Source organism: Gobius niger (assembly GCF_951799975.1).
Source record: "Gobius niger genome assembly, chromosome: 14".
In the NCBI taxonomy this organism is placed as follows: Eukaryota; Metazoa; Chordata; class Actinopteri; order Gobiiformes; family Gobiidae; genus Gobius; species Gobius niger.
In genome coordinates, this window is record NC_136865.1 from 29,509,454 (window position 1) to 29,530,287 (window position 20,834).

Below are 20,834 nucleotides of genomic sequence, written 5' to 3' on the forward strand. Positions count from 1 at the left end.
CGGCTACGACTCACTGTAGATGAAATGTGAGCAATAAACTACACAATCAACAAGCCAGGCTCCGTGTGTGATCATCATAAAGGCTGCTTCAAGCAGTTGCCTGTTTTAGTGGCGTTTTCAATGCATAATATGCTGCTTGTATTCAGTGAATTTTCCCGTTAGCTTGTCGCGGCTAGCTTGTTAGCTCCGGGAGAAAACCACTCGGCTATGACCCATTGTAGATGAAATGTGAGCAATAAACTTCCAAATCAACAAGCCAGGCTCCGTGTGTGATCATTGTTAAACGGTTCTTCATGTGTGTGGTGGTTTTATTGACTTTATGTGTGCATATTTCTCGTTTTCACGTGATGACTCGAGGTTTAGCTTAGCATTAGCTTTCTCCGGAGGCTCTGTGCATCATCAAGGCCCAGCGCAGAACCAGACACTGAAATAAGTGTTCTTGTCACCGGTTTTAATCCTGGGTGTTTAGGTAACAGAAACACTGATGTGTGTCTTTGTAAAAGTCTGCTGTGGCTCCGGTTCACACAACACATGAAGCTAATCCTCCATGATGACTCTGTTTACGTCTTAGGGCTAGACACTGCGGGGAGGGGGTTCTGCTGAGGGGCAGTGGTTGGTTACTCGGCTGGTGACGAAAGGTCGGAGGCGTATCCTGGAGGTCGGAGGCGTTTCCTGAAGGAATCAGGCGTTTTATCCCTAAAATGGCTGCCATCGGAGTTTTTACAGATTACTCGAAAATACGTGAATGTGCTAAGGCAACACTTCAGGCATGTTTTTAATGAGGGAATGACTTAATAACATGATGTAAAGCTTGAAAAAGTCGATTTTGCATAATAGGCCCCCTTTAAGGGTTAGGGTAAGAGTTAAGGTTTGGGTTGGAATAGGGTTGGCTATGAATAAGCATATTATTAATGGCCTATTAGTATGTTAACAGATAAAAGTATATTAAGCTGTGTGTTAATACTTTACAAGCATATTATTGACACTTATTATTGATACCCTATTAATACTAAATGAGCACACCTTAATATAAAGCACTACCGATAAATATTGCACAAAAATGTTTTGTGGGAAAGGCTGGCAACTTTGCACTTTGGGGCCCGGACCAGTGTTGCCACAGATTATTTGAAACCATAATGTGATTACAGATTCCTGATTACTCCTTTAACTTAACTTAACTTAGTTACTTTACTCATTACTTGATTTTAAAAGTAACTAAGTTCGATTACAAATTACTTTTTTTGTTACATTAATCATCTGCTGACATCACCTCCCTCGCTTCAAAATGCAAATGCCACCGATCAACAAAGCTCCATAGATTCATTAAGGGATGTATTTCCATCTCTCTTCTTGTCGCATTTAAGATAAGATCAAATAAGATAATCCTTTATTGATCTCACAATGGAGAAATTCACTTGTTACAGTCAGCGTTCAAGAAGATCACTCAGAGTTGTGCAAAAACAGACAGGAAAATGCGCAACCAGTTAAATAGAATAAACACGAGGTATCCCATGTAACGTCTCTCCATGAGATGCAAGAAAAAAAGTATATTTTTCCAAAGGAAAATGACAGATTAGTAACTCACAGAGACTAAAGTAATTTCAATCTGATTATTGGTGCAGAAAAAGTAATGTGTCTAATTAGAGTAACTTGTTACTGGCTTCACTGGTCCTGAGTCCTGACCGACCAATTGATAAAAAGTCAGAACATTTGGAAACACAATAATAAATATGAAGTAATCTTACAATCTTACAGCAACTGTCATATGAAGCATCATAGGAGCGACTGGGATCCAGAGCGAAGGCGTCCAGCTCATCTGTGAGTCCTGCACAGTCCCCGTGTTGAATACAAGTGTCATTTTTTACAAATCACAGCGACCTCCAGCTCAGCGAGGTCAGAAAACCATCCAGTCTGCATCAGGCCACGGCACAGCTCCAAAAAAACAGGCCAAAACTCAGGAGAGGAGCGGCCGAGCGGAAAAAGCATCAATCACACGCTATTAGACCTCATCACGACTGAGGAGGAGCTGCCAGTCACAGCAGCCGCTCTGGGAACCGCTCACCACGGCCTGGGCACGGTGTAAAGAGGCCACACATGGACATTTACCGTAATGTTTGGACTATATATGTCATTTCTTACTATTTGCAAAGATTTCACCAAACTGAGGAAAGAGCGTGGGACAAAACGGGAAACAATTCAATTTCAGCCGCAGGGTTCAAAGCATTAAAAAAAGGAGCCGCCTATAGTCTACATATTTCGCTTTTTATCTTTATTGAGAGGATAAACACTATGAGATGAAGTATCTTATGACTGCAAAATGAATCACTATAAAATGGATTTATTTCTTGCATTGGTTTAGCAGTTCATATTTCATATTCATATTTAGTCTTCTCTTAATTTCAAAAGCTCATAGACATTTTTCTTGTGATACATAAACCACAATAGGGAAAGGGATGCAATAAGATATTAAAAAATGTTTTGACTTCCCCAGTCCCTGTACTTTACTCTTCACCAAAGCAAAGCTTGGGCCATAAAACCTGACACAGAATAAGTACAGAATAAGAAGTCGCTGCCCTTCTGTTATTCAAAGAACAGCGGCCCGGGAGCTGATCCTTGGGGAACACCTTTGCACTTAATGTCAACAGATGCTGGTGATTCAGAGATGGAAAAGTGCCTGAAGACGAACAGTTGGTGCCTTTTCCCTGGACGAGTGTCATTTCACAAAAGCTAAAAAAAAATGTTTTCATAGAGGAACAAACCAAAGGCCTTCAGTCGATCCAGAGGAGAAATACACCAACACTGTGTATTTAAGGGGAGACCCTACAGGCAAAGGTAATTATTATTATATTATTATTATTTTTTTTAAATTGCCAAATTGGTTATGGCTCTTAACTTAAAAACTTTCATCTCACATTGATGCGACAAAATCTCCATGTAAGTAGCACCTACAGACCTAAAATGTTCCAGACATGGACTAAACAACATTCTGAAGTTACTTTCAGAGGGATTTTTCAATATCTCATTCCAAACCGGATTTATTGAGTTTGGGATATCAAAAAAGCAAGGCGAAATTTGAACTTTTATCGAGTTTTCCACTTATCTTTGTAAGTGAGGAGAGAATCAAACTCCTCCCTCTTTAACCAGAAATTCCCTCTTAGTTTGCAAAATGAGGAGAGCTAGAACAGAATTTCCAAAAGTAAACAATCAAGCTCCGCCCCCTTCCTCCTGATTGGACCTGACAGGCTGGTTCACAGGAAAAGCTCGTCTCATCGGTCGACGCGGAGGATACTAGACTCTGATTAGTTGCTGGGATCCGGGAAGGAGGGGCTTTGTAAAACATTTAGACCTCCAGACTGTCACTTTAAACCCGGCTCGATCCATTATTCCAATTTTGTCGTTGAAAAAAAGGGAAATGTTTTGCATTTTTAGGCTTAAAATTTCTTATTTTTATATGAAAGCATAAAATGACAAGAACTTTGCAACACATTTTTTCCTCATTTTTATGTCAGTCATCTTCAGCGAAAGTTTCAAATTGACATCTCAAAATTTAAAACGTTTTCCTATTCACCTCCAGTGTCTCGCCTTCCTGTCTTCTTGCGAGGAGAGTAACACATGAAACTGAACCGTATAAAACCATAATAATAAATCGTTTCTACAACAGAGCGTGCCTGGACTTCAGAATCATTACATTTATATATCAGTAAGAGCAGGAAGCGTCGGTGCCGTGTTACAATCACCTCTTCACTGCGCGGCTGACACTAAAAGCCATTGTGTGACAGTCAATCGTTGCCTTGTGTATACGGGCAATTTAGATGCAAACGTCTCCTATACATAGAGCAGTAGGAGGACAGCAGCCGAGGAAGGAAGCCTGCTCAGGACATTACAGTCAGGACTGTCTTTGTGTCACTCAAAGCATAAATAACTAACATTTACCTACAAGGCAAAAGTTTTGGAGGCGTCATGAGGTGAATAAAGGGTCATTCATTTCTTCACAACTTCTCTGTGACAAAAACACTCCTTACGTTAAAGACCAGGCAAAGAATTATAGAGGATTTGAGGATAATGTGTTCCAGAATGTAGGAGGCATGAGAGAAAAACAGAAAAGTCTAGTATGTCTGTCTGGTCACTTATTTGTGCAAATTCTATTAATATTGGGATCAAAAGAAAGACGGATGAAAAAGAACTAAAGCAACTCAAAACCAGACCAGAACAAGAAACTGAACCATCTCCAAAAAAAAGTCTAACCTTTGGCTAAGGAAGAACTGAACCAGTATATTTCACTTCATACATTGTTTGGTCGTCCAAGTCAAGCTGCAACTGAGGCTTGTTCTTGGCAATCGATTCATCTACCGAATGTTTTAATGATTCATCGTTTGGCTGTGAAAGGTGCAGGGAAACTTTGACCACATGAAGCCAAAGCGCTGCCATGTGAAGGCCTCTCCATCGAGTAAAGTTAGAGTAAACATTTGTAAGATGCTCTGAAGCTGAGCAGACACTGTGCCATTTCAGAGACGAAATTAATCATCAACTCACACTGTGCGTCTCGCACTCGATGGAAGTGCTCACACTGTACGAGTGACATGTACACGCGTTACCATGGATACCATTGGTCAGTCGTATCATCCTGTCAAACAGCGTCTGATCACCCAAACATCAATTAAAGAACTTTGGCAACACGGCAAGTAGCTCAGTTTAAATTAGCCACTAAACTTGATCAGTTTAGGAAGTCGTTATCAGTGCGTTTAACCCTCGCTCGCCTCTGCCCTCTGTCCACCCTGTGTTGCTCTCCGGCACCCTGTTGTAGGGCTGAAAGATATATCGTTATCATATCGATATATGAACATTTAAGATATCAATATCGCAAAAGAAAAATATATCGTTATCGTGTGTATATCACAAAATGAACATTTCAAAATATCAAAATCGAAAAAGCAAGATATAAACGGTATAGATTTTCATCATTAAAACTGCACTCTTTTGTATTATGATTTTATTTTTTTGAAAAATACTAACCCATAGTTATATCGTATCGATATCGAGATATCTGGCATGAATATCGAGAAAGGAAATTGTGTCCATATTGTTCAGCCCTACTAGCCTGGCTAACACCAGACTAAAATCACAAGTGATATTTAGTCTGGGGACCACCAATTCATTTTCTCGTAGGAGAGGTGTGGTTTACGATCGTCCATAGTCGTTTATTGGGCGATACGAAAAAAAAAAAAAAAAAGTCTCATGCGTCTGCACGTAGCCATGGCCAATCGTATCATCGTATGAGATGACGTATGACGTACCCGCTGTAAACTTTTGAGCTAAATTATTTAGAACAAGGTCTAAAGCTTGATCAAAAAATACCATCGTGTCTGCTGCTGTCATGTTGGATCCGTAAATAAACTTGTTTTTAAATTATCCGTAAATAAACTACAAGCTTCCATATATCGAATAGCGCGTCATCGTCTTGCCGTCCCTCCTCGCTCTGTGATTGGTTCCCAAATCCACCGGAGATTTGGCCATGGTCCCCAGGCTGTTGTGCAGTTCGAAATAATTCGAGCGCACACAGCAGCCTGGTGTTAGCCAGGTTACAGCCCTACCCTGTTGTGACAGTTTTACTAAAGAGTTAATTAACTGCAATTAGTCGCAGTAATACACAAACCAGTATATCATCTGATGGCCTGCTGAGTTTAAACCAAATGCCGGAAAGCGCCGGCGTGCAGCATCCCTGACGAAATCCTCTTTTCACACTTAAGCCAAAAGGCCAAAGACCTGTCCTTGAAACAAAGGGCTTCCTGTCTTCCTCTGAAACCATCTCCTGATTGTATCAGCACCATGACGTCTGCTACTCATCTGCATAAACACACCAAACTGTCATGCTGCTACATCTCCAACTGTATCACCAGTCCTGTGCTCTGCCTTTCACGTGTTCACCTATATAACCTGTGAAGAAATCTTGCTTCGCCAGAACTTACCATGGACTGACTCTGTGTGTAAGCTCTCCGCATGCATACTAGTATGGCTTTCAGGTAGGGCTGAAACAACTAATCGATTAATCGACAACTAATCGATTACTAAAATAGTTGTCAACTATTTCAGTAATCGATTAATCGTTTTCTAGTAAACACAGACTAAAATAGAGCAAAAAAGACATGAAAATTATGTAATGTGGATGAAAACCTACTTTGTTTTTTAAGTTAGGGTCTGCAGTGTTTTGTACATTGTAAATTTCATAAATATCTGTCTTTGTCTCGTCCAATCAGAAAGCAGAATTAGCACAAATAGCCTCCCACAAACATTTACTTTAAGTTTACTCCATCAACATGTCCTCAAGCGCCGCCACTTTAGCTTATGTGATAAAAAAATTGAAAAAATACAATTTCCAGGCACCTTTCACAGCCAAGCGATTAATCGATTAATCGTAAAAATAATCGGTAGATTAATCGATTACCAAAATAATCGTTAGTTGCAGCCCTACTTTCAGGCATACTAAAACATACTAAAGGCATACTAAAACATACTAAAACATGCCTGAAAGCCTTGCAACCATGTGATTTTGAGTCGTACGTTCACCGTGAGAAGCTAATCGTGACTCGAAGCCCCATGTACAGAGCACGACAGGGACGCACGGAGCTCGCACAACTTCAAATTTCATTCCAAAATTGTGTCGAAAGTGGTTTAAAAAAGTCTAAATTGGACAAAATAATGTCGAAACTGGGTGTCTAAACCATGAAAATAAAATGCATTACTGAAGCATAAATGAACAGATTCTAAAGTGACTCTTTTACATGGACCTAAAATGCTGAATCCCAAACAACAAAATGTCTGTAAAACTGTGACATGGACCTCTCGGCGCGGACGCCTCTTCAACAAGACATCACCGAACGCCAAAACACGGCGCCGCAAAGTCTACACGGTCGTCCACTGCGCTTTTTCTCTCTATGACGGCCGATACCTCTGCCCCCTCTCGCCCCGGAGTGGGTGCAGGAGGCGGAGAGCGAGAGAGGGAAAGTAAATGAGATCGCGATGAGATGCCAAGGTGTATTAGCGCTGAGGAGTGAGCAGGCGAGGAGCGCAAGCCTGAAGGGGAAGGAGAGGAGGCGAGGGAAGGAGGCGAGGGGAGGGGGGAGGCGTATGGACAACACCACCAGTTATATTAGTGTTTGCAATGTCAGCTCAGGATAGAAAGAGAGAGCAAGGGGAGAGGTTAGAGGAGAGACGAACAAAGAAATTGGACGAGCACAAAAGAGAGAAGTCCAGACAGCAGAGAGGACATGATGCGCTGGTTCTGAAGCCGCCTTTAAAGCTATTTGGACGAGTTTAATATCAAAAAGTTGTGGAAATAACGTGATCGCAGTAATGTCGATGTGGAAAGGCTCCGGTTAAAGCCACTCATAAAGAAGACGGATCAGGGCTGGACGGTGTGACAATGTTTATTCTCATATTTGATTCAATTTGTATTTTTTAGACACACAGATGCTTTCCTAAACTTTCATTTAACTCACAAAAATCTCCTTTTGCCTCGTCCAAACTCCAAAACTACGTTCTGTTTCTGCCAAAGAAATGGCAGTAGAACAGACAATTATAAAGTCCCATGACGATTATTGAGATTGACAAAAGTAGAGATTGTGATTTCGATTAATTGCCCACCTCTACGACAGACTTTAAAGCCAGAACTTTGCAGCTGATTACGGCGCAAAGAGCTAGAGGAAAAATGCCAGAGCAATCGAGGAATAAAAATGCAAAACAGCTAAACACTAGAGCAGGGAAGGCAGGTTCGTTTAGTGCTGGGATGATTTTCTTCCTCGTCAAAAGTCCAGGGACAAAACCTCCCAATTTTAGCCCAAAGTAAAATCCCCACTTTCTCAGAATCCCAATGTTACACGTCACACTCGACCCGCCAGTGGGTTTTGAAAGGAATTGACCGCACTTTGTCTCATATATGACCACTGATGTGTGTAATAATCTTTCTCAAAATCACCTATAGGGACCAGACGTTTCATACTAGAGGGCAGGGTTTTGTCCCCGGGTCTGACACTGCCGACACAGCATTTGAAGCATTAGGCTTTATCCACACGAAGAAACTGTCTTTGTGAGCCTGAAGCAGCTCAGTAAATGTGTGCGTCCACATGGGTCGACTCAGGTCTGTGAAAACAATTCATCCTCCAGGCCTGTGTGAGGCGCTGTGACGCTAACACAGATAATAGATGTAGAGGCGAATGTGCAGTGAACTTTTGTGGAATGTAAACAGTGAAAATGAAACTGATTGAAGGATTTAGGATCTACAGAGGAGACGAGGAGGAGAGTTTATTCTTCAGACGTGAAAACCTGTCGGTGACTTTTCCTGTCAGTCCAAAAACACAGACTGACTCGTGTTTTTCTACTTGTCACCTGTGGCTTGTGGACTGCAGTGGAGCAAAGAGGGGCGGAGTCAAACCATCATAGATCCATGAGGAAAACTCATCATAAGGTCAGTAGATTATGGATCACAGACTCTGGAGTTGTGATGTTATCGAGACATCGTAACAACGGAGCCACGTAAACGGCGTTTTGAGATCTTTCCACTCTGGGACCTAGTTTGGAAAATGTTCGTTTACAGACGCCCAAAACGCCGCACTCGTATGGACGATACACTGGATTGATGAAATATCAATCATCATATTCCAAACCAGGCTGCCCTCTTGTACATGCAAGTTGCGTCTTCTCAAACTAATATTCAAGTGTGTCAATATTGCACCCGAGCCACACAGTTAATTTATACAGAGACAAAACAGTAATAGAGTCACCAGAGGCTCCATCAATCATAACTGTACCATTCCATACCGTAAAACTGCATTTTGTCAGTCTGCCATTTCGATCTCTGGTCTGAAGCTGTGGAACTCATTACCCACAGAACTCAAAACCATATCTGTGTTTAAAATGTTCACTTCTAGGGTTAAGTCCTGGCTAAAAACAAACCAAAGCTGTGCCCATTTGTAAATAGCACTGAGGCTGTGCGAATGTAGGTGTGAGTGCATACAGCATGTATGTGTGTGATTGACAAAGTTTTATACAAATGTTTTATTCATGTATTTTATTATTGTAAACTGTGTAGAAAGGCCCAACCAGGGACATGAGCTGCGAATTAGCACAGGCTAAAAGCTCTTCATGCATCCCAGCAGCTGCAAATACTAATTGTAACTATGTTGATTGTATCGTCCCTGATAAATAAGTACATTTAAAAAAATAATCTTTGTGTTTGGTCCTCAGCTTGGCTTCGTAAGGACACGGCCTTAGTTTTTGAAAATGTTCCTGTCGCAGCACCGTCACCGTCTTGTTGATTAGTATGGCTAAAAGTCTTTGTTGTCAGGGAACGTAAAACATAACCACTCACAAATAAATCCATCCATTCAGTCCATTCAAATAATTTGCTATTCTCCTTTTATTGCTCACCAATACAATCCATCTTCAACAATCTATTTGCTTTCACAAGCCGAGTCGCATGTCCTGGTCTCTGGTCCAACTCCTTTAGTTCAAATCTTTGGCTGATTTAATTCTGTAAGTCCTTCCGTATCTTCCGTGTAGTTTTATTCGAGTTTACTTTGCCATAACACAGTGAAGCTGTGCTGAGGGAACGCGGAAAAGAAACGAAAAATAAAGCCGCACTTTGAATGATCGATTGTAACCACCGCGCTGCATTGTATATCACATTTACAACATCGTCATATCCATAAAGTGCACATTTATGGAAATAGGAATCCGCGCGGGCCGTAACATTACCCACGGGCGGCTCCTCGGCACACTCCCGCTCCGGCAATGACTCGGGCCATTTGTCGCCTTTCTCTCCGACGAGAAACTCCCCGGTACAGACCAAAGGCGTACACTTTCACTCTCTCCTCCCTCGGTCGACCCCCGGCTCCGCTCGGTGTAACTCATCGAGAAAAGGGCCGTTTTTTCCCCGATACCTCTCCCACATCCACGCTCTCCCTCGTCTTCGCTCGGGGGCCGGATTGATCGGCTCGCCTGAGTGCTGAGCGCGGATTTGGACGGTAGCTTTTGTTTAATTGATGTTGTGACAAACGATTAATTGCGCGTGCTCCTGGAGGAGGGAGCTGGCAGCTTTCCCTGTTGTTTCCTGAGACAGAGGCGGACGCAGTCAGTTACCTTGAGTGACTTTTTCAATCAGTTGTGACTCTGATGGTACTGCGACACAGTGTTTGGAACTACATTTGCGCTTTGGTTTAGCCTCATTTCAGTCCTGGTGCAGTCCTAGAGTCTGGGGAAACTCGGAGCGTCAGATTTCTTCTAAGTATGAGAAAGACTGATTGACAGCTGGAGTAAGTTTGCCAATGTTTTTAGTTTCTCTTTAGTTATCGAAGTCAGGTGTACCATCTCACTCTTTTAGACACGTATTGATGTCTAAAAGAGTGAAAAGTGTGCGGGAGTTGCCTTCTACCTGTCGCCTCCCGGGTCGGCAGAGTCTTTCTGAGCAACTGTTTTTCATTCATGGTAAATGGTCTCAACTTATATAGCGCTTTTCAACCTACATTAGGCACTCAAAGCGCTTTACATTTATTTATTTGAGAAACAACCAAGTAACTTCCTTTAATACTGTCTCTGGACCAACAGGCGTCTAAAACTTGTAAGACGTTTCTATTAGAAGCCGACTGATGTATCAGCCGGTCGATAAATCAGGCCGATATTTGGGAATTTTACAATATCGGCGATCTAGCACTGAAAAGTTGCAATTGCAAATGCAATTTCTCCATCTGTGAGATCAATAAAGTACCATCTTATCTTATCTTATCTTATCTTATCTTATCTTAAAAAGGCGATATTTCCGGGACCGAAAAAGAGAGAAACATCGCAATGAAAATTGGTTAGCTTCAAGTTTCTTAAAGCAGTACTAAGTAACTCTTGCCCCTAGAGGCCATAAGCACAACTGCAGGTGTCGTAGCAAGTTACGATATTTTTACTTATTAATTGTCTTGGAGAGTAAATACTACGCTGAGAGAAAAGGCGAAGGGAGAGAGTGATATTGTACATCCAATTACACAATGAAGATCTTTTTTTTTTCACTCAAACTTGGCTGTAAATACTGTTTAAAGTGGCGCTAGCCCGCAGTTAGCTTTGCCCGTTAGCCTGCTAGCTTCTTCTACTTGACTCTATTAGTGTGTATTGGTTGCTCTGGTCTGATGCAGTCAAGATGTAATTGTGGTTTTCTGGCCAGAGACACTGGGGGAGATGAAAGACCCTCCAATCATCCTATTAACACTTGTATTACCCCCAGAGAAACTACGGGAAGGATTTATTAAGGTAAACAAGTTACTTAGTGCTACTTTTTTTTCTGACCGATGCCCCTTGGTAATAAAACCAGTCATGTTAGTGCTCTCCCAAAAGTAACAACTGGTCTAAAGTAACTTTCTTTTCGTGCCGTCACTGGACCTAACAGGCATCAAAACTAAAGAAAAATATTTGTTTTGGAATTTTCCGATACCAGTAGTACTTTTGTCCCAACCCCACACTGGAATCGTTTAACCGCACCCAGCCGTGCTCTTGGGCGAGACTTTGTTTGGAATTACCGTAATCTTCAGCCCCAGAAGGAACGATTAAAAAAAAATCCCTTTTCGTATTATTTACATGTGAGGAGAGGAGTCTGGTGTGATGTCGGACCAAACCAGCTCTAAACCAATTACTGTGAGGGACACTGAGCGGGAACGGTTTCAGAAATATTGTAATTTCACCTCGTCAGAACATTTTAGTGGAGAGCAGGACCAAACCAAGACGGAGAAAACCAAAGCTAAACCAGGACAAGCAGATACAGTTGTAAATCTCCCTTGGCGAATGATTTACAGGCGTGAGTGTAGGACTAAACTAGGTCAAAATCAACACTAAACCACCTCCGTAGAATGATTTACGAGCGCGCTGGGTGGCGGGGAAGCTGGCGTGATGCTAGTGGCGTTACGTGAGGAGGGGATCACAGCTCGAAGCCTTATCTGGGTCTCGCGCACATTATGGAGGAAATCTGGCCTCTTGAATGATTTACAGAGGCGCAGAGAGTGCGGAGAGGTTGCATGAGGCAGCGTGCCGTGAGGACGGGCTCCAGCCCTGAGCCCCGGGTCGCCCGTGTCGTGCGGAAAAATCTGTGTCACCGAAACGCAAAGAACCGTGTCACTTAAACCATTACGGCAGCCGACCATCCAGTCCAGGCAGATGTGTCCAAATCTGACGCCAAAACCCGAGCGGCGCCAGGGAAAGACAGTTTAACGAGACATGGGGATCTATTGAAAGCCCTTTTTTATCCCGGAAAATATACATTATCTTCACAATAACATGTTTAAATATTGCACTGATTCAATGTTTCCCCGTAGATTTATATGGGACAATGCAATTCCAAAGGCCTTTTTCTCAAAACACATTTTTCTATCATTGTGGCGACACTATCTTTGATTTATTGAGTTTTGAATGTCAAAAATAAGGGGAAAATTAGATAGATGTCCACAATCCCCTCTGAAGAAGTCCTGGTAACTCATTCATCAATAAAATAAAACCATATATTTGAATGTAGCTCAATCTGTCATTCAGATTTCGTCGACGAAAAGAAAAACACCTTGTTTTTATATGAAAACACAATGTATTTTTTCTCACATTTATGCCAGTAATCTACAGCAAAAGCTTCAAATTGATATCTGTAAATTTAAAAAAAAATCCCTGTGTCTGGCCTTACGTGACAAGTGTGAGTTTCGCTTTAGATGAAGCTAAAACACAACACTCTGCTTGAGACGAAGCTTCTGAGGCGGATTATGACCAGGACTGGATCTTACGCGTTTGTGCACTGGATCTGTTATTCACGCAGCCTGGTCGTCAGCAGGAGAAGCCTTTACAAAGACACCGATTTCATGAGTTTCTTGGAGGATGGAAATGCACAGGCGCACAGAGTCTACAGCGGTTAGAGATGATGACACACATGCACGCGCCACGGAGCTTAAATATGAATAAATATAGACTATAACTGTCCCTTTGGTACGATGATATTGGTGCGATAGTCAGATTTTTTAATTTGAATGCTTTTTAAAGACATTTAAGGCCTTGACTTCGGCACAGTTCATGTTGTTCGTCCAATGTTGCTCCGATGGTGATGTTTCTGGTAAGTCGATCAATTTATGAGGTTTTTGTATTTGGCAGGAGCTTTAACGGTTTCTTATATTGACCGACACAAATTCCAATTTGATTGTGCATAATCTTAAACACGGCTTCAAAAAGACTCTCCAGCGTTCACGGGCTTTTCCAAAAATTCACATTCCCGCCGACTGCCTATGACCCTGAACATCACGCCAGCATTATGTTTTAAAGATTTTAACACTCATCAGCCCAGCAAAATAAAAGCTTTTTAAATGTAAATAGAGAATTATAATATGGAGTGCCTTGTTTTTTTTTTTGTTTCTTTTGAGTCTTAGTTCCCCTAACACCAAAGAGCACCTTCCCCCCAATTACTAATTCTATCACTGGCTTCCTGAGCACTTTGTCTAGTTGTTTTCTGCATCATTAGGTTTGTGTTTGAGCCACAATGTGAGTAAATCAAAATATGTGGCGCTTTCGTTGCCTGGCCAAGTCTCTCTTTTTGCGTCTCAATAAGCTCCAAACTCCTTCACATTATAAAACCAGCCATTACAGCATGACAAGGATTTTAAAGATGCTATAAAGCGACTAAAACGCATGCCTGTGGAAATAAGTGGCACTGATGACATTGAACAGCGTCGCTCTTCACTCACAATCTTAGCTATTCACTTGTACCTGAGCACAAATTGTTGACAAAAGTCGCAGTTCGCAAAAAAGCCACAATGATGTTGTAGAATCACTGAGGTTTTCCATCTGACCGGGGGTTTAAATGTGCGAGCGTGAACTTAAAAATGTGCAAAAGTTCAGTTTCTTCCACTATTTTGAAGTCTTTTTTAGGCACTATTAAAAGGATAGCTACATTCATGGAAACACTATTCATTATTATAAGGCGATACACAAGATGGTTACGGAATATGGTGATGGTTTTTCTGTTATTGTGCAGGCATATAGTGAGAAATACAACGTTTCATTTTGTTTTGTTCAATAGAAAGCGACGCATCCTCAGCTCTGGTCGCAAAGGAGAAAACTCGCCCAGGACAGGAGGCCACTGGTCTTTACGCACGTCTTTACGCTTGGCTCGGGTCCACGCTGCCGCTAACTCATCACCACCTCCTCCTTCCTCTCCGCCTCCCCCTGCCTCTCCTCCCGGGTCCCCTCCGCTCCTGCACCTCACACCTCCATCACTCAGCGCAGATGCGAGCGCGCGAGGGGGGCTGCGATTAAACCAGGACGCGAAATCTGGATAACGCAAACGCTTTACCACCGCCGCGCGCGTTTCAACTTTGCGTCCGTGGCGTTTTACTCGGCGCTGGAGGGAACAATGGGGAGGCGGAGAGCGAGAACAGGAGAGGGACGCAGCCGGCGTACGGGATAGCGCAGCATCCGCGGCATCGCACAGACAAAGAAACCAGTTGCGTTCGGACGCCGCCGCACGAAAGCCTCGCCAAAATCAAGTTGTAGAGGCTACGATCGTAAAAAAGAAAAAAAAGTTCCACATTTCTGCTGCCTTGCGTGATTGGCGGGGATGCAACACCACAGCAGTGCATTCCGCTGAATAAAACTACGACTAGAGCACAAGAAGGCAATAAAATGTGAATCAAGTTGCCTTATTGTTCCTATTTACGGTGCGCAGTCATCACAGCCTACGACTTGAAAACGAATTCTCTCTCCTATACGGACTGAAAAGGGAAAACTATGCGCATCCAACAAAGTCAGGAGAGGTTACTGCTTGCGTTTATTCTAACAGAACCTCAAAACAAACCCACACTTTTTGGGGGGCGCAGCGTTAAAACCAAGCCTTTACAACACGGAGAGAAATAAGTTGCCAGTAAAAAGGCGACGTGTTTTTTTTACGCACATGACCTCAACAAAGTCACGTCTATTTGTATCGCGCAGCATCATCCACCAGATGGTCCACGAGCCGTCAGTGTCCCTCTCCATCCACAAAAACAAAAAAAACAAATCAGATTTTTCCCCGTGAGTGTGAACCAAACAAGCAACTCTCCATCAATCCATCCAGCGTCATGCCATCACTGTCCCCCGATCCACATCATGGAGTAAAAAAGAAGAAGAAGAAGAAGAGGAACAGTTTTGGCGCTTACCTTCTTCTGCGTAAATGTCCTCTCCGAGCGTCAACAATAAAATCCAAAGCAGCGAAGTGAGCGCTTTAGGGAGATCCATGGTCGTTGTGCCTGTAGCGCGGGCTTCTTCTCATCTCTCTGCGACTGCGACGCGCTGTACACCGGTGTGTGTGTGTGTGGGGTAAAGAGGGGGGGGGTTGAGTCGTAACGAACGGCGGTCACACTGGTGAAGTGCTGGAGCCCGGGCTGCGCGCACGGCTTATGATAACTCGGGGGGAGGGATTTACGCGCGTGATTGACGGGGGGAGGGAGCAGTGAGCGCGCGAGGGTCGAGCGGTGTGGGCCAATGAGGAGAGAGGGAGAGGGGAGAGAGGAGAGAGGAGCCCGAGCAGGTGCTTCTGGAGCTGCGGCGGGGCGGCGGGGGTTCAGCGGTGTTTGGTTTGGAGAGGACTTTACTTGGAGGAGATGAGGAGTTGGATGAAAGAGCGAAGTCTTTCCCTCTGCGAAATGAGATGGTTTTCTTTTCTTTTTTGCTTATTGCGCGTAACAATGCCTTTGTTACAAAGTTTCTCAAAGTGCCACACAAACAGGCAGAAGGAACGCCATTTTTAACACTATAATGCCACAAACGCAGGAGGATATTTTATATCTTGGAACTTGGAAACATTTCATTAAACAGAGGAAAGAGAATTGGGTAAAACGGGAAACTTTTAAGTTTTAGACCATCAGTTTGATATTTTCAATGAACTTAGACGGTAAAACTTGTTTAGCGATGTCATCATTTTCCATTAAATTTACCTTTAATGCCAGTTTGACTCCAATTCAATGCCTTTTAATGGCATTTAAAGCAGTAAGTAACTCGTGCCGCTAGAGGCCATAAGCGCCACTGCAGGTGTCGTAGCATGTTACGTTTTTTACTCATTAATTGTCCGAGTAAATGCTCACAGAAAAGACAAAGGGAGAGAGAGATATTGTACATCCAATTTCACCATCCATTTATTTTCTTCCACTTTATCCAGGACCGGGTCGCGGGGGCAGCAGTCTCAGCAGAGATGCCCAGACTTCCTGATCCACGCAAACCTCCTGCAGCTGTTCTGGGGGGACCCCGAGGCGACACCAGGCCAGCTCAGAGACATAGTCCCACCAGCGTGACCTGGGCCTTCCCCGAGGCCTTGTCCCACTAGGACATGCCTGGAACACCTCCCGAGGGAGGCGACCTGGAGGCATCCAGAACCGATGCCCGAGCCACCTCAGCTGCTCCTATCGATGTGAAGGAGCAGCATCTCTACTCCGAGCTCCTCTCGGGTAACTTAGCTCCTCACCCGATCTCTCCAATTTCACAATGAAGATCTTTTTTTTTACTCAAACTTGGCTGTAAATACTGTTTAAGTGGTGCTAGCCCAAAGTTAGCTTTGCCTGCTTGCCTATTAGCTTCTTCATGATTCTATTAATGTGTATTGGTGACTCCGACCCGGTGCAAAAGTGTGGTTTTCTGGCCAGAGACACCAGGGGGAGATGAAAGACCCCCCGATCATCCCATTAACACTTGTATTGCCCCCAGAGGGACTACGGAAAGGATTTATTAAGGTAAACATGTCACTTAGTTCTGCGTTAAGGCCTCGATTTTGGCAATATTACTTTAATGGCTTAATACTTTTTAATGCCCTGCATACTGTAGTCATTTTTCACACCATACTTGGTGGTGGTAATAGCTACTATTGTAGCCACAGCCGCCCATTGGGGCAGACTGACATAAGAGAGTGGCAGCCTCTCTGTGTCATCAGCCCCTCCGACCACCACCAACCACTCACTCATTATGATGCATGTGTGTTTTTAGTGGTAGGGAAAACCGGAGTAGCCGACGCCGACACAGGGAGAACATGCAAACTCCACAGACAGATCCCCCAGCGACAAATGTTTTTCCCCAGATATCAATAGTGTCAGTGTGTCAGTGTCTGTGTACATGAATGGGGGACTGGTTCCTTACTGCAAAGCGCTTTGGGCCTGATAAAGTTAGAAAAGCGCTGTATAAGTTGAGTCCATTTACCATTTTTATAGGAAAAGCCCCAGAATCAGAATCGTTTGCTGGTATGATAATCGGTGCCTAGTGTAAATTTGGTGCCACTACAGTAAAAAATGTAGAAGGTGTTGGAGATTATCCATACATTGCCATATCTGAAATGTATATAAACATATTTATTTATATATATTTCAAAATAAAGGCTCAGACCTGAAAAATGAAGGTTGTAGTACGTTGCTGGTGTAATTATTAAAACTATATCACAAAGGGCATCCTGACTCTTGTCATGAGGATACATGTACAGTGGGGAAAAAAAGTATTTGGCCAAAATCCAATAGAATGTCTATGTGAAACTGACCAAATGCTTTTTTTCCCCACTGTATACTGACGTGTACCAAAAATATTTCTCTGCCAAGATTCTGCTGCTCGAACTGAGAGATTATAAACATTTATTCGATTTTTCTATTAAGATAAGACTTTATGCAAACTGTGGAGAAACTAACTAACATATTTGGACTATAAGTCGTAATTTGTCATGGTTTGGCTGGGGGTGCGACTTATATATCAAATATATATAATTTCACATGTTTGTTACTTTCACACTGACAGCCACTATCGGGGGCTCTGGGCTTGTGCACCAGTATCTGCTCAGACTGAACAAATGCCCCCAAAAAGAAAGTCATATTCTGCAGATTACAGCTGCATTTAGTGAAATATGCAGCCGAAAACTGGAGCAGCAGAAAGAAAGTTTGGATTGAGCGAGAAACTTGTGAGGGACTAGTGACTCTCATTGGAAGGAGGAAATCAAAAAAGCAAATCGCTAAAAGCTAGATGGCCACAGCCAGAGGAACGAGTTTGCAAATGGATGCTTGAACAACGTGCTGCCGGAAGAGGCTTGTCAACGGTGCGACTTATAGTCCGGAAAACACGGTGAGTAAAACAGTGCTGATATAAGTATTTGTGACAGCCCTTTAAGTAAATACTATCAACTGTTTGTCAGGGTCTCACCAAACCCGCGGTCTACAAGATGATACTGAGTCTGACGAGACTAAGTAAACCTGTTTGTAGCACTTTTCACAACAGAAGAGGAATACAGTACATTACAGTAAAATAACATCATCTCCTGTTGGGTCAGAAGCCTCGCACAATGTTCAGAGATCGGGTCAGCTCATGGTTCATCAGGCTGATGCAACGATCCACCCACAAAGACACAAACGCACTGATGACTCTGCGTCATATATGATAATCCAACACATTGTGCGTTAATCATGTTGTAAATCTGTTGCCACGACGCATTTCCCTCCAAACCTCCACTTATACAGTATATAAGAACAAAACAGACGTCCATGTCCGACCCGCAGCGCTGTACGGAGAGTCTCCTTCCTCCTCCTCCTCCTCCTCCTCCTCCTCTGTCCGAAGGCTATACAGTTATGAGTCAATGCACTATTTTCAGTACGAATCATTGATTTCCAGCGCCGGAGCGTTATGTTTGGACTGCGTGTGCTCCTGGGGGGCGATCTTTAGTTTGTGGTCACTGTGTCAAATATGGATTTATCACACAGTTATAGAACTGGGGAAGAGAAAACATCCTCAAGTCAATCTGACTGTTCTGGTTTGAAAGGACGGAGCTTCAGCTTCAGAGACTTTTTACATTCTGTAACTTGAAATAACATCTGTTTGAGGGAAGGAAAACTATGTGAACAAGGTTTGTGTCGGTTTGTGTCTCAGTGTTAGGTTGGAGCGTCCGTTACGGGCAGCAGAGGGAATGAAACATGCCAAAAACAGTATGCGAGCCTCCGTTTTGAGCCAATGGCATACTGTTAGATCAATGGCACATGGAGAACAGCTCTGGTCATGGATAATTAGACATTCAGAATTCTATGATGCGAAATACATTATCTCAGGATTGGGGCACTTCTGCAGCAGAAGAAGAAACGACGAAAGTGAACTCTTCTCTAGTGATGGGATTCATGGCTCTTTACTGGGAGCCAAGTCTTTGGGATCCGTTCATTTCAAAGAGCCGTTTAAAAGACTGGCTCTTTTTGCAAACTTTTAATAACGGCAGCTTTTAAGAAGTGAACTCACAATATCCAAGACGCGAGAATTTAAATGATCTAAAATTACAATGTGACTGGTATTTAAAGGCCTGGAGACTAGTTGGAGACTCGAGTTGCCACAATCTCCGTGAGATCTGAGGAAAAGTCTCCATGTGGTCTCTGCAGGGTCTCCAAGAATATGAGGTCTCAAGCAGTTGTGTTGCGAACACTATTTGTTGTCCTCAGCTCAGATCTCAAAAGAGACTCCATACGACTCTTTGAGATCTCTTTGGTATCTGACAGGTCTCGGAGACATTGCAGGGATTTCACAGAAACGTCTCACAGGTTGAGGCCAACGAATAGTGTTTGCAACATTGGCACAACTGCTCAAGACCACGGAGACCTCTCAGAGACCATGTGGAGACTCTGCTGAAATCGAACCGGTTTGTTTTCACCGAGACCTGGAGACTCGCCTCATCTCCAGGAGACGTCTGATCATCGGCAACTCGAGTCTCAAACTGGTCTCCAGGCCGGTGAGAGAAGCCCTTTTTTATGTAATGGTTTGATTCGAGCAGGGATCTAATCTCGAGTTACTGGCAGCGTTTTTTTTATTTTAAGGAAGAAATGACATAAATCTACTTGAATTAAGAGATTAAATCTACTGTTTGAGATAAAACCTCCACTGGAACAAGTAAATGTTTTCTTAAAAAGGAAATCACTGTGCATCCCAGGTAGGGCTGGGTACCGTTCGTTTTTTTTCGATACCACTACTTTAACGATACCTGCTTTTCGGTACCGGTGCCTTAACAGTACTTTTTTCGATACCTATGTTATTTTAATTGAGTTAAAATAATGTGCATAAAAAGTAGGAAAACAAACAGCACAGCGACACAAACACGGCACATCAGAAAACAGGAGCAGCAGCATCACCTGTAACTTCATTTTTTGAGCAGAATTCCCACTAAAGCCGTGATAAAAAAAAACATTTTTCTTACCTTCTGAGCTGCAGGAACAGACCAGATCCACATCAGGCACCGTTTTCTTTCAGCTAAACTTTTCTAAACTCACTGCGCTGTTCGAAAGTGAAAGCGCCTCTGTTACATAGTGAGAGCGCTCACTCTGTCACTGAAAATGCACCATAACTGTTCCAAACATGGCTAATGCAGAGTGAGCGCTCACCTTTTCCAAAAAACAATCTTTGATCCCAAATGCTCTGGTGCAGCCATTTGGTGCAGCATGGAGTTGTAAACAACAGCGTGTAACTTCTGCTGGGCTTTCGCTAAAGGTAAAGCCAATGTGTTTCTCGTTGTCATACCGTGTTGTCACTGCTTTTCTATTTGTCTAAGAGTCTAGATTCTTATTCAGTCCAGGTTTAGTCCTGGTTTTTAACCAGTTTACTGTAAGTCCTGGTTTAGTCCCGGTTTAGTCCTGACTCAGACCGCGGCTCTGCCATCTCAAAGCTATAGTAAGTTACAGCTTTGCTTCGCTTCTGCATTTGTGCTGAAGCTGCTCATGAGTTCAGGCTTTTTTAGACTCACTGCAGATCATTTATTGACGTTTGGAGAGAAAAAGTACAGAAAATTAGCACCGAAAAAAAAAGTTTTTCGA

General features: G+C 43.0%; 1 protein-coding gene and 1 long non-coding RNA gene across 2 annotated transcripts in view; one reads left to right on the top strand and one right to left on the bottom strand.

Annotated features, from left to right (window-relative positions):
* The window catches only part of epha10 (EPH receptor A10), a 418,807-nt gene extending 403,408 nt beyond the window's left edge, over positions 1-15,399 (bottom strand). The window contains exon 1 of the mRNA XM_079570885.1: positions 15,192-15,399. Coding sequence (XP_079427011.1) covers positions 15,192-15,270 — 79 coding nt within the window. The 5' untranslated portion in view covers positions 15,271-15,399. The remainder of the gene's footprint in view (positions 1-15,191) is intronic.
* Positions 1-20,834, top strand: part of LOC306973998 — an 818,053-nt gene that overhangs the window by 443,529 nt on the left and 353,690 nt on the right. Inside the window, exon 2 of the long non-coding RNA XR_013793592.1 lies at positions 16,686-16,718. This is a non-coding gene — a long non-coding RNA (uncharacterized lncRNA). The remainder of the gene's footprint in view (positions 1-16,685; positions 16,719-20,834) is intronic.